Genomic DNA, 15,950 nt, shown 5'->3' on the forward strand with positions numbered 1-15,950 from the left:
GGGCATAAGGCACAGGGTGCCCAGGGTCAGCTGGACATGGAGGGGGCTCTGACCGCCCGAGACCGCGTGGGGATCCAGGACTTTGTCCTGTTGGACACCCATACCAGCGAGACTGCTTTCCTAGGCAACCTGAAAAAACGCTTCAGTGAGGACCTAATTTATGTGAGTTCGGAAGTGGCTAACTTAGTACCAACATTATGATATACAGTATGTAGTATCACGTATAATGACGCCATCATTTTAGACCCAAGAGCAGATCCTATTTTGGTGCAATAGTTGAAGGAAAAATATATTATGAGCAACTTTCTGGGATTTCTAGCGAATGTTGAAGAACTATCAACTTACAGATATACTGTAAACCTGTTGTTTCTTCCTGTGCAGACCTATATAGGCACTCTGCTAGTGTCTGTGAACCCCTACAAGGAGTTGGATATCTACAGTAAAAAACAGATGGATATATACATGGGCGTCAACTTTTTTGAGCTTCCACCACATATGTGAGTGTGTTACATCATTTTTTGTGCATGTCTATCTGCATGTTGAAATCGTATTGTTTGTCACTCATGAGATCAGATGTCAATCCACGGTATTAGCTCATACACGGTACAACGTTTATACAATGTTTATACAACATCGCTGTCTGACGTCTGTCTGGGTGCAGGAATAAAGCACAGGAGCAGCATATACAATATATAGGATTTTCTTTCATTATTCTCATTCCTTATTGGCCCAGCATCCGTGTACAAATGATTCATTGTGGAATGCAAAATGTACATATCACTTGACACAATCCATTTTTCTGAAGTTATGCCCTGGCGGACAACGCCTACCACACCATGATGGCTGAGGCCAACAACCACTTCATCCTCATCTCTGGGGAGAGTGGTGCCGGCAAGACCGAGGCTTCCAAGAAGATCCTACAGTACTATGCTGTGAGCTGCCCCAGTACCACCCTACTGGACAGTGTCAGGGACCGGATGCTGGTGTCCAACCCTGTGCTAGAGGTCTGATTGGACTGTTCTTAGCACTCACTATTATCACACATCTGGTCAGATCTGGTCCCAGATCTGTTTCTGCTCTCTCACTATTTGTGTTGTGCTATGTTTATTGTCATCATAGCTGTTTAGTACAAATAGATCTGGGACCAGGCTATCACACATCCTGGATCACATAGTAGGGTCGTTCCACGAAATGAGTCATTTTGATATTTTAAGTAAGAACTGTGCCTTAATATTGGGTTTTAAAAACCTGTTAAATTAAATGAAGTGCACTTTAAATAGACCACATGGAAAATGAATTATAAAAAATATCCTATATTGGAATAAAGACTTGCTAAAGTACCAAAATTCAGGACTCTGTGACTTCTCTGAAGTCCAACCAACATTTCTCCAAGATTTCACCATCACTGTAAAGCCGTAGTTATTTTGTTGCTTTTACAAAGTAATTTCTGAGGATAATTATTTATTTAATGTGATTATTGATTAATTTTAAGGTAAAACAAAACCTGTCCCTCATTTTAAGGTCAACCCTGTTATGTTAACTGAACTCTTGTTTTAATATGGTGAAACTGTTCCTTTTTAAAAACTTTTTTCCAAAAGAAACATTGAACACGTAATAGTCAAATCATAGTGTAAAAGCAGGTGAACTGGTTCTACTCTTTATGTAAAAGCAGGTGAACTGGTTCTACTCTTTATGTAAAAGCAGGTGAACTGGTTCTACTCTTTATGTAAAAGCAGGTGAACTGGTTCTACTCTTTATGTAAAAGCAGGTGAACTGGTTCTACTCTTTATGTAAAATCAGGTGAACTGGCTCTACTCTTTATGTAAAAGCAGGTGAACTGGTTCTACTCTTTATGTAAAATCAGGTGAACTGGTTCTACTCTTTATGTAAAATCAGATTAACTGGTTCTACTCTTTATGTAAAATCAGATGAACGAACTGGTTCCACTCTTTATGTAAAATCAGATGAACGAACTGGTTCCACTCTTTATGTAAAATCAGGTGAACAAACTGGTTCTACTCTTTATGTAAAAGCAGGTGAGCTGGCTCTACTCTTTATGGACATTTTGGGGTGTGGTTCTAGCATAACACGTTAACCGTGTTACCTATACATAGACAGGCTAGAATGTTATTTTTAAAATGATAATTTTTAGAAGCTTGCATTCAATTGCCCCTCCCTGTTGCAAACAACAAGCTTCCATTCTCCCAGTCACGAGGGCATTTATGACTGATTTAAGATTAAATCATCAACCCTGTTACTTTATTTGGCACTTAATAGGTACTTACTATAGTCTTTTTTTATAACCTCTTGAGATCAGATTATTTATTTTTTATTTAGTTGAATGTTAGATGAAATGAAAAGTGTTTTTTCACCAAGTTACACTACCCAAAAGGGACTCATTTCGTGGAACGACCCAGTAGTAAATCTCTGATTAATGCCTCAGTGTTTCCCAACAGGCTTTCGGCAACGCCAAAACACTGAAGAATGACAACTCTAGTCGCTTTGGAAAGTACATGGATATCCAGTTTGACATCCAGGTAAGAAATGATGTTTCCCAGGTCACCACTCCTACTCTGAGACGATTTGTGAATTCAGGTCCAGGTCTGATGAGCAGTTAATTGAGGCTAATTGATAATTGATCACATGTTTACCCTCCAGGGGGATGCCGTGGGGGGCCATATCCTGAGCTACCTGCTGGAGAAGTCCCGAGTGGTCCACCAGAACCACGGAGAGAGGAACTTCCACATCTTCTACCAGCTGGTGGAGGGAGGGGAGGAAGACCTGCTGCATCAGCTAGGCCTCGAGAGCAACTGCCAGCACTACAGTTACTTGGTGCAAGTATGGGCAACCGCTGTGGTCGATTGATTGGCTATCTAGGGCTAGGCTAACTGCCACTCTATAATGGCAACTCCCTCTCTCAAACAGGACGAGTGTGCCAATGTGACTTCGATCAATGACATGAACGACTGGAAGACGGTGAGAAACGCCCTGTCCGTCATCGACTTTGACGAGAGTGATATACAAGTGAGTTGCTGTCACACTGTTTGTGGAAACAGCTTTTTTGATGACATTCAAATGAGCTGTATATCTTATTGAAATATACTGTGCAGTACTAGGCGGCACATACTTTTGCTTTGTGTATATGTGTGTGTGAGGGGAGCTGCTTACACACAGCCAGCCACCATTCTAACCCTATTCCTAACCCTAACCCTAACCCTAACCCTAACCCTAACCCTATTCCTAACCCTAACCCTAACCCTCACCCTCACCCTCACCCTCACCCTCACCCTCACCCTAACCCTAACCCTATTCCTAACCCTAACCCTAACCCTCACCCTCACCCTCACCCTAACCCTAACCCTCACCCTCACCCTCACCCTCACCCTAACCCTAACCCTCACCCTCACCCTCACCCTCACCCTCACCCTCAAACCCTCACCCTAACCCTAACCCTCACCCTCACCCTCACCCTCACCCTCACCCTAACCCTCACCCTAACCCTAACCCTCACCCTCACCCTCACCCTAACCCTCACCCTCACCCTAACCCTAACCCTCACCCTCACCCTCACCCTAAACCCTAACCCTAACCCTCACCCTAACCCTAACCCTATTCCTCACCCTAACCCTAACCCTAACCCTATTCCTCACCCTCACCCTCACCCTCACCCTAACCCTCACCCTCACCCTCACCCTAACCCTAACCCTCACCCTCACCCTCACCCTCACCCTAACCCTCACCCTCACCCTCACCCTCACCCTAACCCTCACCCTCACCCTCACCCTAACCCTAACCCTAACCCTCACCCTCACCCTCACCTTCACCCTAACCCTATTCCTCACCCTAACCCTAACCCTATTCCTCACCCTCACATGTCTGCATTCTCTGCAGCACCTATTTGGGATCATAGCAAGCGTCCTCCACTTAGGGAATGTGCAGTTTGAAGCTGACAGCAAAGGCTACGCCACGTTGAACAAGAACACAGAACTCCGCTGGGTGTCAACAGTAAGCCTTGTTATTCCTTGGACACTCTGCAACGACACCATGCCAAAGCCCTGGAGACCACAGTCTGCCTACACTTTGCTGACTTTGTGTTGCGTGTGATCATCTGTAGTTGCTGGGAATTAACGTTCAAGTACTGCAGGAGGGGCTGACATACAGGAAGATTGAGGCCAAAACAGATGAGGTGAGAGAGGGAGGAGGGGACTGACTGAATTAATTAATTATGAATTAACTGCACTTACTAGTGGTAAACCCAGTACTCTTTCTCATTCATGATTTCAGCTGTTTCAATCAGATGTAAATTTGCATACTCTTGTCAGGTTTGGTATTATGTAATGTTTTCCTTTTTTAATCACCATCCAGGTGCTCAGCCCGTTCACTGTGGACCATGCCATCTATGCCAGAAATGCCCTGGCCAAAGCCATCTATGGACGCACCTTTACCTGGCTGGTCAATAAGATCAATGATTCCATGGAGAATAAGGTTAGCAGATACTGTAAGTGACAAGCTCATGTCAAGATGAAACAGGAGCCCTGATGATCTGTGTGACTGACCACTGTTTCCTGAAACCTTTTTTGACAGGACCCGTCAAGGAAGACGGTTATTGGTCTCCTTGACATATATGGCTTTGAGGTTTTCTATGTCAACAGGTAGGTGGAACTAGAGCCATATATTTAGAGTTAGTACATTGTGGTTTCCACATTTTTATGCATTTACATTACACAGTATAATCAAAGAATTCCATATGGCAGCCATGTTAGCTCCCCATGGGCAATATGACCAATAGCAGTTTCTGGAATTTTCTTAATTTTGAACAAAGCTATGTAACTGAACCTCTAGAATTAAAAGTAGAATCCAAATACTTGTCATGAATGGATCAATTGAAAGCTCAATGGCATCAACATTGCGTCTGTTTTAAAAGTTGTCCGAACTCTATATATACAGTGCATTTGGTAAGTATTCAGTCCGCTTGACTTTTTCCACATTTTGTTACTTTACAGCCTTATTATAAAATTGATTAAATATTTTTTTTCCCTCCTCAATCTACACACAATGCCCCATAATGACAAAGCAAAAACAGGGTTTTAGACATTTTTGCAAATTAATAAAAAATTAAAAACTGAAATATGACATTTACATAAGTTTTCAGACCCTTCTCTGTACTTTGTTGAAGAACCTTTGGAAGTGATTACAGCCTTGAGTCTTCTTGGGTATGACACTACAAGGTTGGCACACCTGTATTTGGGGAGTTTCTCCCACTCTTCTCTGCAGATACTCTCAAGCTCTGTCAGGTTGGATGGGGAGTATCACTGCACAGCTATTTTCAGGTATCACCGGAGATGTTCGAACGGGTTCAAGTCCCAGCTCTGGCTGGGCCACTCAAGGACCTTACAAAACTTGTCCCAAAGCCACTCCTGCGTTGTCTTGGCTGTGTGCTTAGGGTCGTTGAACCTTCACCCCAGTCTGAGGTCCTGAGCGCTCTGGAGCAGGTTTTTATCAAGGACTTCTCTGTACTTTGCTCCTTTCATCTTTCCCTAGATCCTGACTAGTCTCCCAGTCCCTGCCGCTGAAAAACATCCCCACAGCATGATTCTGCCACCACCATGCTTTACCGTAGGAATGGTGCCAGGTTTCCTCCAGATGTGACGCTTGGCATTCAGGCCAATCTTGGTTTCATCAGACCAGACAATCTTGTTGAGAGTCTTTAGGTGCCTTTTGCCAAGTGGGCTGTCATGTGCCATTTCACTGAGAAGTGGCTTCCGTCTGGCCACTCTACCATAAAGGCCTGATTGGTGGAGTGCTGCATAGATGGTTGTCCTTCTGGAAGGTTCTCCCATCTCCACAGAGGAACTCTAGAGCTCTGTCAGAGTGACTATTGGGTTCTTGGTCACCTCCCTGACCAAGGCCCTTCTCCCCCGATTGCTCAGTTTAGGCGGGCGGCCAGCTCTAGGAATAATCTTGGTGGTTCCAAACTTCTTCCATTTAAAAATGATGGAGGCCACTGTGTTCTTGGGGATCTTCAATGCTGCAGACATGTTCTGGTACCCTTCTCCAGTTCTGTGCCTCGACACTATCCTGTCTTGGAGCTCTACGGACAATTCCTTCAACCTCATTGCTTGTTTTTGGCTCTGACATGCACTAGCAACTGTGGGACCTTATATAGACAGGTGTGTGCCTTTCCAAATCATGTCCAATCAATTGAATTTACCACAGGTGGACTCCAATCAACTTGTAGAAACAGCTCAAGGATGATCAATGGAAACAGGTTGCACCTGAGCTCAATTTCGAGTCTCTTATCAAAGCGTCTGAATAATTAAGTTAAGGTATCTGTTTTTTATTTTTTAAGACATTTTCAAAAATGTCTAAAAACCTGGTTTTGCTTTGTCATTACAGGATATTTTGTGTAGATTGATGAGAACATTGTTTTCTTTAATCCATTTTAGAATAAGTCTGTTACATAACAAAATGTGGAAAAGGGGAATGGGTCTGAATACTTCCCGAATGCACTGTATAGCTCTGGGTGGAACTAGGTTGTGCAGTAAATTGTAGAAAACTGGTGGGCTATATTTTAAGGTGCACATCAATTGTTATCTGTTGTATGTCCATTCCAGTTTTGAGCAGTTCTGTATAAACTACTGCAACGAGAAACTGCAGCAGCTTTTTATCCAGCTGACCTTGAAGTCGGAGCAGGAGGAATACGAGGCAGAGGGCATTGGGGTACACATAATTTTTCCACACACGGATATTTTTCTATCCTATTCTATCCGGTTCTATTTAGTCAACATGTGTAATATTGGCATTTGTACCTTGTCATAGTATTACTTTGGTGTTATAGTTACTGTTGCATCTTGAAATGCCTTGTGTGTTTATGCTGAGTTTAGCTTAGGTAGTATTCCCGTAACTCACACATCTTCCCATCACCTATTTCCTTTCGTCTTCAGTGGGAGCCTGTCCAGTTCTTCAACAATAAGATTATCTGTGACTTAGTGGAGGAGAAACATCTGGGCATCATTTCAGTACTGGTGCGGACACACAAATGGCACCCTATTCCCTATCTAGTGCACTACTTTTGATCAGGACTCAACCCATAGAGTAAATTAGTAACATGATGCATCATATTGCTCTTGGGAAGGACATAGGCTGAAATGAAAGGGATGATCTTGTTGCTTTCTCAGGATGAAGAATGCCTGAGGCCTGGAGAGGCCACTGACTTCACATTTCTGGAGAAGCTTGAGGAGAAAATGGGCAGTCACCCTCATTTCATCACGTGAGTTCAGCTATCTACCTCGCTTCCCGAACCACAGTCCTGCATATGTACATGTTGACCACACACAACCTTTCTCACGGATATACAACAGTGTTACTTCAACCTCCCTTATCACAAATCCCTAACCACCTCCACCTCACGGGCAAAACATTTTGGTGGCTCCCTTCTTGACGGCAGAGAGAGAACATTTCATTTTAAAGTTCATTTCCTGAAATTCCACACACTTTGCCACGGGGTGGATAGAAAATGTTGCTCTTTTAAAGTTTTCTGCAGTTGTACACTTTGCCATGGGGTAGAGAACATTTTTAATTTTCACAACAAATTTCATATAATTCTACTCATTTTGCCATGGTGCAAAAAAATACATCTGTTTCACAGCTAATTTTCAGAAATTCTAACCATTTTGCCATGAGGTGGAGAGAATGTTTTTAGTTTTACAGCAAATTTCCTGCAATTCTTCACATTTTGCCATGACTTACAGTATGCCATGTTAATGATATCTGAGTGAGAGTGACTACCAAAATCATTGGGGGCCCCCTAGAGGTCAGGGGCCCTGGGCACGTGCCCTGTGTGCCCGGTCACTATTCGGCCAAGAACTAGCTAGACTAACTTACCGATCTAAAGATTGCTAGCTGACATGGCTAATTGAGTGACTGACATAACAAAATAAAAATGGCTGATGCACAAAACAAATTTAAAACAAATTTCGAAGTTGCACCTTGAGACCAAAATATACAGTTGAAGTCGGAAGGTTACATACACTTAGGTTGGAGTCATTTTTCAACCACTCCACACATTTCTTGTTAACAAACTATAGTTTTGGCAAGTTGGTTAGGACATCTACTTTGTGCATGACACAAGTAATTTTTCCAACAATTGTTTACAGACAGATTATTTCACATATAATTCACTGTATCACAATTCCAGTGAGTCAGAAGTTTACATACACTAAGTTGACTGTGCCTTTAAACAGCTTGGAAAATTCCAGAAAATTATGTTATGGCTTTAGAAGCTTCTGATAGACTAATTGACATCATTTGAGTAAATTGGAGGTGTACCTGTGGATGTATTTCAAGGCCTACCTTCAAACTCAGTGCCTCTTTGCTTGACATCATGTGAAAATGTTAAAAAATCAGCCAAGACCTCAGAAAAAAATGGGTTCATCCTTGGAAGCAATTTCCAAACGCCTGAAGGTACCACGTTCATTTGTACGAACAATAGTACGCAATTATAAACACCATGGAACCACGCAGCCGTCATACTGCTCAGGAAGGAGACGCATTCTGTCTCCTAGAGATGAACGTACTTTGGTGCGAAAAGTGCAAATCAATCCCAGAACAACAGCAAAGGAAGATTTGTGAAGATGCTGGAGGAAACGGGTACAAAATTATCTATATCCAAAGTAAAACGAGTCCTATATTGATATAACCTGAAAGGCTGCTCAGCAAGGAAGAAGCCACTGCTCCAAACCGCCATGAAAAAGCCAGACTACGATTTGCAACTGCACATGGGGCAAAGATCGTACTTTTTGGAGAAATGTCCTCTGGTCTGATGAAACAAAAATAGAACTGTTTGGCCATAATGACCATTGTTATGTTTGGAGGAAAAATGGGGAGGCTTGCAGGCCGAAGAACACCATCCCAACCGTGAAGCACGGGGGTGGCAGCATCATGTTGTGGGGGTGCTTTGCTGCAGGAGGGACTGGTGCACTTCACAAAATAGATGGCATCATGAGGAGGAAAATTATGTGGTTATATTGAAGCAACATCTCAAGACATCAGTCAGGAAGTTAAAGCTTGGTTGCAAATGACCCAAAGGATACTTCCAAAGTTGTGGCAAAATGGCTTAAGGACAACAAAGTCAAGGTATTGGAGTGGCAATCACAAAGCCCTGACCTCAATCCCATATAACATTTGTGGGCAGAACTGATAAAGCGTGTGCGAGCAAGGAGGCCTACAAACCTGACTCAGTTACACCAGCTCTGTCAGGAAGAATGGGCCAAAATTCACCCAACTTATTGTTGGAAGCTTGTGGAAGGCTGCCTGAAACATTTGACCCAAGTTAAACAATTTTAAAGGAAATACTAATTGAGTGTATGCAAACTTCTGACCCACTGGGAATGTGATGAAAGAAATAAAAGATGCAATAAATCATTCCCTCTACTATTATTCTGACATTTCACATTCTTAAAACAAAGTGGTGATCTAACTGGCCTAAAACAGGGCATTTTTACTAGGATAGAATGTCAGAAAAACTGAGTTTTAAATGTACAGTGGGGCAAAAAAGTATTTAGTCAGCCACCAATTGTGAAAGTTCTCCCACTTAAAAAGATGAGAGAGGCCTGTAATTTTCATCATAGGTACACTTCAACTATGACATTGTAGGATTTTTAATGAATGTATTTGCAAATTATGGTGGAAAATAAGTATTTGGTCAATAACAAAAGTTTATCTCAATACTTTGTTATATACCCTTTGTTGGCAATGACAAAGGTCAAACGTTTTCTGTAAGTCTTCACAAGGTGTTCACACACTGTTGCTGGTATTTTGGCCCATTCCTCCATGCAGATCTCCTCTAGAGCAGTGATGTTTTGGGGCTGTTGCTGGGCAACACGGACTTTCAACTCCCTCCAAAGATTTTCTATGGGGTTGAGATCTGGAGACTGGCTAGGCCACTCCAGAACCTTGAAATGCTTCTTACGAAGCCACTCTTTCGTTGCCCGGGTGGCGTGTTTGGGATCATTGTCATGCTGAAAGACCCAGCCACGTTTCATCTTCAATGCCCTTGCTGATGGAAGGAGGTTTTCACTCAAAATCTCACGATACATGGCCCCATTCATTCTTTCCTTTACACGGATCAGTCGTCCTGGTCCCTTTGCAGAAAAACAGCCCCAAAGCATGATGTTTCCACCCCCATGCTTCACAGTAGGTATGGTGTACTTTGGATGCAACTCAGCATTCTTTGTCCTCCAAACACGACGAGTTGAGTTTTTACCAAAAAGTTATATTTTGGTTTCATCTGACCATATGACATTCTCCCAGTCTTCTTCTGGATCCTCCAAATGCTCTCTAGCAAACTTAAGACGGGCCTGGACATGTACTGGCTTAAGCAGGGGGACACGTCTGGCACTGCAGGATTTGAGTCTCTGGCGCTGTAGTGTGTTACTGATGGTAGGCTTTGTTACTTTGGTCCCAGCTCTCTGCAGGTCATTCACTAGGTCCCCCCGTGTGGTTCTGGGATTTTTGCTCACTGTTCTTGTGATCATTTTGACCCCACGGGGTGAGATCTTGCGTGGAGCCCCAGATCGAGGGAGATTATTAGTGCTCTTGCATGTCTTCCATTTCCTAATAATTGCTCCCACAGTTGATTTCTTCAAACCAAGCTGCTTACCTATTACAGATTCAGTCTTTCCAGCCTGGTGCAGGTCTACAATTTTGTTTCTGGTGTCCTTTGACAGCTCTGTGGTCTTGGCCATAGTGGAGTTTGGAGTGTGACTGTTTGAGGTTGTGGACAAGGGTCTTTTATACTGATAACAAGTTCAAACAGGTGCCATTAATACAGGTAACGAGTGGTGGACAGAGGAGCCTCTTAAAGAAGAAGTTACAGGTCTGTGAGAGCCAGAAATCTTGCTTGTTTGTAGATCACCAAATACTTATTTTCCACCATAATTTGCAAATAAATTCATTAAAAATCCTACAACATGATTTTCTGGATTTTTTTCTTCTCATTTTGTCTGTAATGTTGAATATTACATGCCTCTCTCATCTTTTTAAGTGGGAGAACTTGCACAATTGGTCGCTGACTAAATACAGTGGGGCAAAAAAGTATTTGGCTTACATATGGTGTGTGTAATCTTCCGACTTCAACTGTATATGCAGTATATTCTTTTTGTGGGTCTGGGGCCCCCTATAGCGTCCTAGGGCCCTAAGCAACCGTTTGTCACTTATGCCTGAAGCCGGCCCTGGATGGACCTCTTGTTCTATTCCCAACACAGTAAAATTTCGACACAGTAAAAAGGCTTAGGCTCTGTCTTTATTTACCTCTCACTCTTCATCCCTCTCCTCTCTCTCTCTCTCTCTCTCTCTCTCTCTCTCTCTCTCTCTCTCTCTCTCTCTCTCTCTCTCTCTCTCTCTCTCTCTCTCTCTCTCTCTCTCCCTCTCCCTCTCTCTCTCTCTCTCTCCCTCTCTCTCTCTGTCCCATTGACTGCAGGCACAAGTTGTCTGACAAGAAGATACGTAAGACGCTGGATCGGGGCGACTTTCGCCTTCTGCATTATGCTGGGGAGGTCACCTATGGCGTTGTGGGTAAGGTATCTCAGGCCCAATGGTGGCATTACCCTGCTCCTCAATGTCCCTACATGTCCTACTAGTAGAATTCACTGCCACTCTCACATGTCCCTTCTCACTCACCACTCTTTCTCGCATGTTGTTTGTGTCATCCCAGGGTTCATCGACAAAAACAATGACATGTTATACAGAAACATCAAAGATGTAAGTCTGCAGGTTTCTACTGATGGATTATGTGAGACAGGGGAGGAAGGAAGGAGGGGAGGAAGGAAGGAGGGGAGGAAGGAAGGGGGGGTAGAGAATGGGACTCTTTTCAATTGGTACCTTAATTATTTACTCCTGTTGAAGTTCTGTAAATAATACAAAAGGAGGGGAATGCAGTGAATTTGCCCAATTGGTTTTGAGTATCCACTGTGTGTGTGTGTGTGTATGTCTGTACACAGGTGATGCGGCAGTCAAAAAATGCCATAGTCAGAGAGTGCTTTGCTTCCACAGAGTCAGATAGCAGGCGGCGACCAGAGACGGTGAGAGCTCACCAAGTTTTCCCCACCACTTTTCCATCAGTCCCCCTGAAGCCACAATGACAGTTTTTTTTAACTTGTACACTGCCTCAATAGTATAACATATTGTACAGTATAGCTGGATAGGAACACACCGTTTTCAGAATGACGGACAACTGAGAAAAGTAATAGATGTCTCTGTGTTTATATTGGATTATTTATTGTAATTTACCTCTGTCACTGGCAGCCTGTTGTGGTCCATCATCCATGTGTATTTGACAGATAAACTGTCGGGGGACTCTACAACTGATCCCAGGCCTGTTTCTCTGTAGGTTGCTAGCCAGTTTAAGAGCAGTCTGCTGGGACTGACAGACATCCTCATGTCTAAGGAGCCCTGGTATGTGCGCTGCCTCAAATCCAACGAGTCCAAACAGCCAGGTGAGAGATCCTCTGACCTCCACCACGTGCACAATATCATCACCAGCTGGTGGTACTTCCAAACTTCAATCTGTCAACTGTGTTTTATGAAGCAATTTCTCCTTCAGTCTCTCTCTCTCTTTTTCCCCTTTGTGTATTTTTCTCCCCCTCTTTTTTTTGGCACGTACACAAACACACATGCTACAGGTCGTTTTGACGACGTGCTGGTTCGGCACCAAGTGAAGTACCTGGGGCTGATGGAACACCTTAGGGTCAGACGGGCAGGTTTTGCATACCGACGCCGCTACGAGTTGTTTCTGCAGAGGTAGGCCAACAGAACTTGTTGCTTTAGTAGACCAAATTGACTACTTTGTAGAAACAATATTTTCCTTATAACATTAGGCTTCATCGGCAAATGATTCGACTAGAATCTTTGAGAGATTTTGCCTTTACTTGAGCTGTTGATATTAAATAATTAATTAATTTCTTTATTCTGTCCCCTTGGGGAACGTTGTGTTGCATTTTAACACAAACAAGCACAGGCATTACAGGCATTCCAAATACTGTACATCTAGGACAATGAGGTGATGTGTGATCCACCTCCAGATACAAGCCCCTATGCCCAGCCACCTGGCCCCATTGGAGAGGAGTGGCTGCAGAAGGAGTGGAAGTGCTGGTGCAGCACCTGGGATACCTGCCAGATGAGTACAAAATGGGCAGGTGAGAGCAGTTTGGGCAACTAATTTCTCCTCCACTAGATTGGTTCTTACAAATCTCTGTTACTTTTCAATTTCCCTCTAGAACCAAGATATTTATCCGCCACCCCAGGACACTTTTTGCCACAGAAGATGCCTTCGAGGTCTGCAAACATAAACTTGGTAAGGGCATGAAAGCTAAGAGAAATCAAGAGATTTTATTTATTTGCATAGAGATTTCAATATTATTACTGTATATTACAGCATCAAGGATTCAGGCCCAGTACAAGGGATACCGGCAAAAAGGAGAATTCAGAAGACAGAAAGAAGCTGGTAAGTGACAGCAAAGCTACATGGTTGTGGTCCTCTGGTGCTCAGTTGGAAGAGCATGGCACTTGCAACACCAGGATAGTGGGTTCGATTTCCAGGACCACTGATACAGTGCCTTCAGAAAGTGTTCAGACCCCTTGACTTTTTCACACATTTTGTTACGTTACAGCCTTATTCTAAAATGTATTAAATACATAAAAATCCTAAGCAATCTACACACAATGCCCCATAATGACAAAGCGAAAACAAGTTTTTAGAATTTTCTGTAAATGTATAAAAATAATTAACCTTTGCTTTGAGACTTGAAATTGAACTCCGGTGCATCCTGTTTCCATTGATCATCCTTGAGATGTTTCTACAACTTGGAGTCCACCTGTGGTAAATTCAATTGATTGGACATGATTTGGAAAGGCACACCAGTCAATATAAGATCCCACATGTGACAGTGTATGTCAGAGCGAAAACCAAGCCATGAGGTTCAAGGAATTGTCCGTCGAGCTCCGAGACAGGATTATGTCGAGGCACAGATCTGGAGAAGAGTACCAAAAAATGTCTACAGCATTGAAGGTCCCCAAGAACACAGTGGCCTCCATCATTCTTAAATGGAAGAAGTTTGGAACCACCAAGAGTCTTCTTAGAGCTGGCTTGCCGGCCAAACTGAACAATCGGGGGAGAAGGGCCTTGGTCAGGGGAGTGACCAAGAACCCGATGGTCACACTGATAGAGCTCTAGATTTCCTCTGTGGATTTGGGAGAACCTTCCAGAAGGGCAACCATCTCTGCAGCACTACACCAATCAGGCCTTTTAAGGTAGAGTGGCCAGATGGAAGCCACTTCTCAGTAAAAGGCACGACAGCCCGCTTGGAGTTTACCAAAAGGCACCAAAAGACTCTCAGACCATGAGAAGCAAGATTGTCTGGTCTGATGAAACAAAGATTGAACTCTTTGGCCTGAATGCCAAGCGTCACATCTAGAGGAAACGTGGCACCATCCCTACGGTGAAGCATGGTGGTGGCAGCATCTTGCTGTAGGGATGTTTTTCAGCGGCAGGGACTGGGAGACTAGTCAGGATCTAAGGAAAGATTAACGGAGCAAAGTATAATCAAGTCAAATCAAATCAAATTTCATTGGTCACATACACATGGTTAGCAGTGTAGCGGAATGCTTGTGCTTCTAGTTCTGACAGTGCAGTAATATCTAGCAAGAAATCGAACAAATTCACAACAACTACCTTATACACAATTGTGAAGGGATGAATAAGAATATATACAAAGAAAGTTATGGATGAGCAATGGCCGTGCGGCATAGGCAAGATGCAGTAGATGGTATAGAATATAGTATACACAGTACATATGAGAAATGTAGGATATTTCGACATTATTAAAGTGCCGTTATTTAAAGTGACTAGTGATACCTTTATTAAATCCATTTATTAAATGTATTAAAGTGGCCAGAGATTTGAGTCTGTATGTTGGCAGCATCCACTCTATGTTAGTGATGGCTGTTGAACAGTCTGATGGCCTTGAGATAGAAGCTGTTTTTCAGTCTCTCGGTCCCAGCTTTGATGCACCTGTACTGACCTCGCCTTCTGGATGATAGCGGGGTGAACAGGCAGTGGCTCGGGTGATTGTTGTCCTTGATGATCTTTTCGGCCTTCCTGTGACATCAGGTGCTGTAGGTGTCCTGGAGGGCAGGTAGTTTGCCCCCGGTGATGCGTTGTGCAGAACGCATTACCCTCTGGAGAGTCTTGCGGTTGTGGGCAGAACAGTTGTTGTACCAGGCGGTGATACAGCCCAATAGGATGCTCTCGATTGTGCATCTGTAAAAGTTTGTGAGTGTTTTAGGTGACAAGCCATATTTCTTAAGCCTCCTGACGTTCGAGGAGCTGTCGCGCCTTCTTCACCACTCTGTCTGTGTGGGTGGACCATTTCAGTTTGTCAGTGATGTGTATGCCAAGGAACTTAACTTTCCACCTTCTCCACTCCACTAGAAAGATATTTGATGAAAACCTGCTCCAGAGCACGCGGGACCTCAGACTGGGGTGAAGGTTCCCCTTCCAACAAGACAATGACAATGAAGAATGGGAGAAACTCCTCAAATATAGGTGTGCCAAGTTTGTAGCGTCATACCCAGGAAGACTCAATGCTGTAATCGCTGCCAAAGGTGCTTCAACAAAGTACTGAGTAAAGGGTCTGAATACTTATATGACAATCATATTTCAGTTGGTTTATTTCTTATAAATTACATAACATTTCTTAACCTGTTTTTGCTTTGTCATTATGGGTTATTGTGTGTAGATTGAGGAAAACAACTATTTAGTAGAATAAAGCTGTAATGTAAGAAAATGTGGAAAAAGTCAAGGGGTCTGAATACTTTCCATAGGCACTGCATGTAGACAAATGTTTGGCTGCATGTCTAAGTCGCTTTGAATAAAATAATCTGCTAAATGGCAT

At 43.2% G+C, this 15,950-nt stretch overlaps 1 protein-coding gene across 2 annotated transcripts in view; it reads left to right on the forward strand.

Annotated features, from left to right (window-relative positions):
* The window catches only part of LOC139410682 (myosin IHa), a 20,301-nt gene continuing 4,351 nt past the window's right edge, over positions 1–15,950 (forward strand). Inside the window, exons 1-21 of one of the 2 annotated variants that reach the window (XM_071156081.1) lie at positions 1–162; positions 382–497; positions 806–1,004; positions 2,457–2,537; positions 2,659–2,838; positions 2,926–3,024; positions 3,892–4,005; positions 4,115–4,186; positions 4,366–4,485; positions 4,585–4,652; positions 6,615–6,720; positions 6,945–7,025; positions 7,179–7,270; positions 11,480–11,574; positions 11,714–11,760; positions 12,000–12,080; positions 12,389–12,494; positions 12,681–12,798; positions 13,080–13,193; positions 13,275–13,351; positions 13,433–13,501. In XM_071156081.1, the coding sequence (XP_071012182.1) occupies positions 37–162; positions 382–497; positions 806–1,004; positions 2,457–2,537; positions 2,659–2,838; positions 2,926–3,024; positions 3,892–4,005; positions 4,115–4,186; positions 4,366–4,485; positions 4,585–4,652; positions 6,615–6,720; positions 6,945–7,025; positions 7,179–7,270; positions 11,480–11,574; positions 11,714–11,760; positions 12,000–12,080; positions 12,389–12,494; positions 12,681–12,798; positions 13,080–13,193; positions 13,275–13,351; positions 13,433–13,501 (2,161 nt within the window). In that variant the 5' untranslated portion in view covers positions 1–36. Of the gene's footprint in view, positions 163–381; positions 498–805; positions 1,005–2,456; positions 2,538–2,658; positions 2,839–2,925; positions 3,025–3,891; positions 4,006–4,114; positions 4,187–4,365; positions 4,486–4,584; positions 4,653–6,614; positions 6,721–6,944; positions 7,026–7,178; positions 7,271–11,479; positions 11,575–11,713; positions 11,761–11,999; positions 12,081–12,388; positions 12,799–13,079; positions 13,194–13,274; positions 13,352–13,432; positions 13,502–15,950 lie in introns of both variants that reach the window. The other variant, XM_071156079.1, reaches the window with a different exon arrangement.

This window comes from Oncorhynchus clarkii, chromosome 6, assembly GCF_045791955.1.
Source record: "Oncorhynchus clarkii lewisi isolate Uvic-CL-2024 chromosome 6, UVic_Ocla_1.0, whole genome shotgun sequence".
Taxonomy (NCBI): Eukaryota; Metazoa; Chordata; class Actinopteri; order Salmoniformes; family Salmonidae; genus Oncorhynchus; species Oncorhynchus clarkii.